This window comes from Orycteropus afer, unplaced genomic scaffold (assembly GCF_000298275.1).
Source record: "Orycteropus afer afer isolate SDZICR_OR568_19922 unplaced genomic scaffold, OryAfe1.0 scaffold00291, whole genome shotgun sequence".
Classification (NCBI taxonomy): Eukaryota; Metazoa; Chordata; class Mammalia; order Tubulidentata; family Orycteropodidae; genus Orycteropus; species Orycteropus afer.
This window is the reverse complement of record NW_006921878.1, coordinates 2,550,832-2,557,130: the sequence shown is the minus strand read 5'-3', so window position 1 is coordinate 2,557,130 and position 6,299 is coordinate 2,550,832. Positions and strand designations below refer to the sequence as shown.

The following is a 6,299-nucleotide window of genomic DNA, read 5'->3' as shown; positions in this document are numbered from 1 at the left end:
AAAAAAAAAAAAACAGAAAAGGAAGAAAAGACCAAAATGGATGTCAGAAGAGACTCTGAAACTTGCCCTTGAATGAAGAGTAGCTAAAACAAATGGAAGAAATGATGAAGTAAAAAAGCTGAACAAAAGATTTCAAAGGGCAGTTGGAGGAGACAAAATAAAGTATTATGATGAAATATGCAAAGACCTGGAGTTAGAACACCAAAAGGGAGGAACATGCTTGACATTCCTCACACTGAAAGAACTGAAGAAAAAGAAAAAAATCAAGTTTCAATATTGAAGGATTCTATGGGCAAAATACTGAACGATACAGGAAGCATCAAAAGAAGATGGAAGGATACAGAGTCACTGCACCAAAAAGAACTGGTCGACGTTCAACCATTTCAAGATGTAGCATATGATCAAGAGTCAATGGTACTGAAGGAAGAAGTCTAAGCTGCATTGAAGACACTGCAAAAAAAATAAGGATCCAGGGATTGACAGAATATCCATTGAGATATTTCAAGACAGGGAATCAACACAAGGAGTGCTCACTCATCTATGCCAAGAAATGTGGAAGACAGCCACCTGGCCAACCAACTGCCCATTCCAAAGAAAGGTGATCCAACAATGCAGAAATTATTGAACAATATCAGTACTATCACAAAAGTAAAATTTTGCTGAAGATAATTTAAAATGGTTGCAGCAGTCCATCAACAGGGAACTGCCAGAAATGCAAGCTGGATTCAAAAGAGGACGTGGAACGAGGGATGTCACTGCTGACATAGGATGGCTCTTGGCTGAAAGCAGAGCATCTAGAAAGGTGTTCACCTGTGTTTTATTGACTCTGCAAAGGCATTCAACTGTGTGGATCATAACAAACTATGGATAACATTGCAAAAAAAAAAATGGGAATTCCAGAACACTTAATTGTGCTCATAGGAACCTGTACATAGACCAAGAGCCAGTTGTTTGAACAGAACAAGGAGACATTACACAGTTTAAAATCAGAAGAGTGTGCATCAGGGTTGTATCCTTTTACCATACTAATTCAGTCTGTACTCTGAGCAAATACTCTGAGAAGCTGGACTATGTGAAGAAGAACTCGGCATCAGGATTGGAGGAAGGCTCATTAACAACCTGCAATACACAGATGACACAACCTAGCTTGCTGAAAGTAAAGGTGACTTGCAGCACTTAAGATGATTCAAGACTACAGCCTTCAGTATGGATTACACCTCAACCTAAAAATGAAAATCCTCACAACTGGACCAATAAGCAACATCAAGATAAATGCAGAAAATACTGAAGTTGTCACGGATTTCATTTTACTTGGGTCCACCATCAGAGCCCATGGAAGCAGTCAAGAAATCAGACATTGTATTTTTGCACTGGGAAAATCTGCTCAAAAGACCCCTTTAAAGTGTTAAAGAGCAGAGATGTCACTTTGAGGACTAAGGCACACCTGACCTAAGCCATGGTATTTTCATACCTCATATAAGAGCTGGACAAGGAATAAGGAAAACCAAAGAAGAATTGATGCATTTGAGTTGTGGTGTTGGCTAAGAATATTGAATATACCATGGACTTCCAGAGGAACGAACAACTCTGTCCTGGAAGAAGTGCAGCTGGAATCCTGCTCAGAAGTGAGGGTGGTGAGACTTCATCTCATGTACTTGGGACATGTGATCAGGGGGAACCAGTCCCTGGAGAAGGTGTTTGGTAAAGCAGAAGGTCAACGGAAAAGAGAAGGACCCTCAACAAGATGGACTGTTGCAACAATGGGCTCAAGCAGCTGTGAAGAGGTGCAGGGCCGGGCAGTGTTTTGTTCCGTTGCACATGGGTTGCGATGAGTCAGAAGCAACTCAACGGTACCCGACTGCAGCAAGCATGCCCACCCCTACAGTGTTTTGTACCTACTTATTTAGTCTGTTTCCTTGGAAGAACATGCCTTTCCTGGGGAAGTCTGGGTGTCTGGGAAATGCTTCTTGGGTGGAGACTAGTGTCCCCAACCTGGTCCTACCTTAAAGGCCCAGGATTTGGAGGAGTTTTGGAGAGAAAGAAAAGGAGGCCTGCAGTGCCAACTAGAGGAGAGGGGAGAGGAGAGGAGGCCAGAGTAGAGATGGTGACAGAACTCTGGAAGATTCTGGAACCTTCACCCCATCTTTGTGTTGTTTTGTTCTCATACTCATGTGAAAGCTAGACAATGAACAAGGAAAACCGAAGAAAGAGTTGATGACTTTGAATTGAGGTGCTGGCAAAGAATACTGAAAATACTATGGAGAATACTATGGAAGAACTAACAGATCTGTCCTGGAAGAAGTGCAGCCAGAATGCTCCTTGGAAGCGAGAATGGCCAGGCTTCATCTCACCTGCTTTGGTCATGTTGGGGACTAGTCTCTGGAGAAGGATATCATGCTGGGTAAAGTGGAGGGTTAGAGAGAAAGGGGAAGACCCGCAACAAGATGGATTGATAACGGTGGCGCCAATGGCAGGCTCAAGCATAGCAAGGACTGTGAGGACCATGCAGGACCAGGCAGCGTTTCGTCCTGTTGTACAGAGTAGGGTCACTATGAGTCAGAGCCAACTCGATGGCACCTAACAACAACATGTTTGTTGTACTTTTTTGTGCTGGGAGTTTTCCTAGGTGGTCTAAGGTAGGACTGTAAAGGGAAGGGGGTGTGGGGTGTCTGGTGGACACCATGTCCCCAGCTAGCAGAAGAGAGGAGGGCAGCTCCGCCACGATCCCTCGTGGAGACCCCTTTATCCTCAAGTCGACCAGATGTATGTTGCATCACTTGCAACAACTATAAAAATTGGTATCAGGAGTGGGGTGTCTTGGGCATGGTTCTTGGGGAATGTGGGGAACAGCAGCCACAACCTGTGCCCACAGCAGGGGTGCTGTGGGGGACATCACAGAGTCCCTTGCCAGGGAGAGCCCTCCTCCATGAGAGGGACTGGGGAGCCAGTTCCCCACTAACCAGGTTCCCTCTCCACAGCCGGGTGGTTACTGAACCTGCAGCACTTGACCTTGGGAGCCCAGATCGGAGAGGGGGAGTTTGGAGGTGAGTGGAGGTGTAGGCTGGAGACTGAAAAAATGGGAATGCTACTCAGTTGCCTACTAGCTGTGCAGCTGAGCCTCAGTTTTCCTCTATGTAAAAAGGGGCTAACAACAGCTGTTGTGAGGAGTACATTAACCCCAGCACACTCCCTAAACATTAGCTATTCCTTCAGACCTCTGTGCTCTTGAACATGATGGTCCCTCTGCTCAGAATGCCATCCCCTGAAATTATTATTTCTAAAGGTTCTAGGGCTTGTGCCAGGGGTTGTCAGACTCTTTCTGTAAAGGACTAGAGAATCAGTATTTTCAGCTTTGTGGCCCAGATGGTATCTGGTCTACCCAGCTCTGTGGTTCCAACAGTACCTGCCGCCAAAGGTGGTATGCAAATGAGTAGGTGTGGCTGTGCACCAATAAAACTTTATGGGCTCTACCATTTGAATGTTCTATCATTTTTACACGCCACAAAATATTCTTTTTTGTTTCTCCGTCAACCATTTAAAAATGTGAAAAACTATTATTAGCTCAGGAACTGTTTGAAAACGGGTGGCAGGCTGGAATCCGCCCAACGGCTGGAGTTTGCACACCCCTGACTCACGTGATGCCCTTTGATCAGGGCCGGTCTGGGACTGCAACCATGCTGGCGCACGTGGGAATCGGTGTGAGAGGGTGGTCTGTTAGGCCCCGTTTCCATTTCCATCGGGGTCCTGATTTCTGTCCCCACGCCTACCTCCTAGCCGTCCTGCAGGGGGAGTACCTGGGACAGAAGGTGGCTGTGAAGAACATCAAGTGTGATGTGACGGCCCAGGCCTTCCTGGACGAGACGGCGGTCATGACGTGAGTCCCCGCCGTGGGGGCAGGGCGGGTCCCGGGGCGGGGGCCCCGGCCACGCCCTCACCCCCGTCCCCGCCCCGCCCCACACCCAGGAAGGTGCAGCACAAGAACCTGGTGCGGCTCCTGGGCGTGATCCTGCACCAGGGGCTCTATATCGTCATGGAGCACGTGAGCAAGGTGGGGGCGGGGCCTCTGACGGGGGCGGGGCCTGGCTCCAGAGGGGGCGGGGCCTGAGAGTCTAACGGTGGGGATTCAGGTGGAGGCGGAGCCTCTGGCGGGGGCGGGGCCAGGTTCCAGCGGGGAGGGGGATTCGGGTGGGGGCGGGGCCGGATTTCTGAAGGGGGGCCTGGGGGGGAGGGGCACCCGAGCCGCCGTGAAACCCGGCCTGTACCGTTGCGCAGGGCAACCTGGTGAACTTCCTGCGGACGCGGGGCCGCGCCCTCGTGAACACCGCCCAGCTCCTGCAGTTTTCGCTGTGAGTGGGGCTTCTGGAGAGATGGGGGAAAGTTGGCATCGCGCGGGGAGGAGCCTGGCCCTGGGAGCGGGCGGCCCGCTAGCTCCGCCCGACATCCCGCCCCCCAGGCACGTGGCCGAGGGCATGGAGTACCTGGAGAGTAAGAAACTAGTGCACCGCGACCTCGCCGCGCGCAACATTCTGGTGTCTGAGGATTTGGTGGCCAAGGTCAGCGACTTCGGCCTGGCCAAGGCCGAGCGGAAGGGCCTGGACTCCAGCAGGTTGCCCGTCAAGTGGACGGCGCCCGAGGCTCTGAAGCACGGGGTGAGCAGCCCACCCCCTGGAGCTCAGGGGCAGGCGGAGCGGCTTGGTGCTCCAGGTCAGCAGGGTGACCCTGGGTGCGTCATATGACCTCTCTGGACCCCCAAGGGAGGTGTGGGTAAGGAGAGGCCCCTCCTGGCCCCCAGGAGCACTTGGCATTTAATTGTCCCTTACAGCCTCTGTCCAGCCCCTCGGTTGTGTGACCCTGTCTGGGCATCAGCTTCCCTAGCTCTGAGATGGACTTGAGAACTATTGCGCCCAGCGCTGCACTAAAAAACAAACAAAAAAACCAAGCTCACTGGCATCGAGTCCATTCGGACTCATAGCGACAAGACACCCTTTGGGTTTCCGATGCTGTAAATCTTTACAGAAGTAGATCAACCCGTCTTCCTTCCGCGGAGTGGCTGGGGGTTTGAACTGCTGACCTTGTGGTTAGAAGCCAAGTGCTTTATCCATTCGGCCGAGCGGCTGGAGTTTGCAGACCCCTGGTTTACCTGATGCCCCTTGATCAGGGCCGGGGCTTTTAGGGACAAGGCTTTGCAAGGTCTGGGACTACAACCATACTGGTGCACGTGGGAATCGATACGAGTGGTGTGTCCATCAGGCCCCGTTTCCATTGGGGTCCTGATTTCTGTCCCCACAGCCACCTCCTAGCCGTCCTGCAGGGGGAGTACCTGGGACATAAGGTGGCTGTCCTCACCCTGATCTCTCTCCCCACAGAAGTTCTCCAGTAAGTCGGATGTTTGGAGTTTCGGGGTCCTGCTGTGGGAGGTCTTCTCATACGGCCGAGCTCCTTACCCCAAGATGGTGAGCAGGGCCAGGAGGGGTGGCTGCTGGGTCCTGAGTGGGTCTAGGGGCTGTGGCTCTGACGCCCTACCCATGCCGGTGTGCACTCTGTCTGAAGTCCCTGAAGGAGGTGTCTGAGGCTGTGGAGAAAGGCTACCGCATGGAGGCCCCTGAGGGCTGCCCAGGCCCAGTCCACGCCTTGATGAGCAGCTGCTGGGAAGCTGAGCCCGCCCGCCGACCACCCTTCCGCAAACTGGCTGAGAAGCTGGCCCGGGAGCTGCGAAGCGCTGGCACCCCAGCTTCCATGGGGGGACAGGAGGCCGATGGCTCCACGTCACCCCGTGCCCAGGAGCCCTGACCTCCCCAGTGGGGCTGTGGCCCCAAGGACCAAGAGGATGTGGGGCACAGGAGGGCACAGGCCGGGCCTGAGGAGGGTCGGCTTGCCCAGCTGCCCTCCCGGCTCACAGAGTAGGGCAGGCCTGCAGGGGCTCCAGCAGCCCGTGGACATCACAGACCCCAGGAAGAAGAGGCTTTGCTCTTCAATAAAGACACTGGTTCAAAGGACAGTGGGTGTCTGTGTCTCTCTGACCCTGGTGCCCTCTTCCCTGGAGGGAGCCACACCCAATCTCCCCATGGACCATGTGCTTTGGATCCACCCAACCATCTACCCATCCATCCACTGTCTATCTATCCACCATCCTCCCATCCATCCAGTATCCATCCATCATACATCCACACATCCCTCTATCCATCCATCCATCTACCATCCACCCACACATCCATCCATCCACACATCTGTCCATTTAGCATGCATCCACCCATCCATCCATCTACCACCCATCCATCCATCCACCATCATCCACACAT

The 6,299-nt window shown here is 52.5% G+C and overlaps 1 protein-coding gene across 1 annotated transcript in view; it reads left to right on the top strand.

Moving 5' to 3' along the window:
* The window catches only part of MATK (megakaryocyte-associated tyrosine kinase), a 10,292-nt gene extending 4,502 nt beyond the window's left edge, over window positions 1–5,790 (top strand). The window contains exons 7-13 of the mRNA XM_007951031.1: window positions 2,979–3,044; window positions 3,775–3,874; window positions 3,964–4,048; window positions 4,273–4,346; window positions 4,454–4,649; window positions 5,367–5,453; window positions 5,551–5,790. Coding sequence (XP_007949222.1) covers window positions 2,979–3,044; window positions 3,775–3,874; window positions 3,964–4,048; window positions 4,273–4,346; window positions 4,454–4,649; window positions 5,367–5,453; window positions 5,551–5,790 — 848 coding nt within the window. The remainder of the gene's footprint in view (window positions 1–2,978; window positions 3,045–3,774; window positions 3,875–3,963; window positions 4,049–4,272; window positions 4,347–4,453; window positions 4,650–5,366; window positions 5,454–5,550) is intronic.
* Window positions 5,791–6,299: the final 509 nt, after the last annotated feature.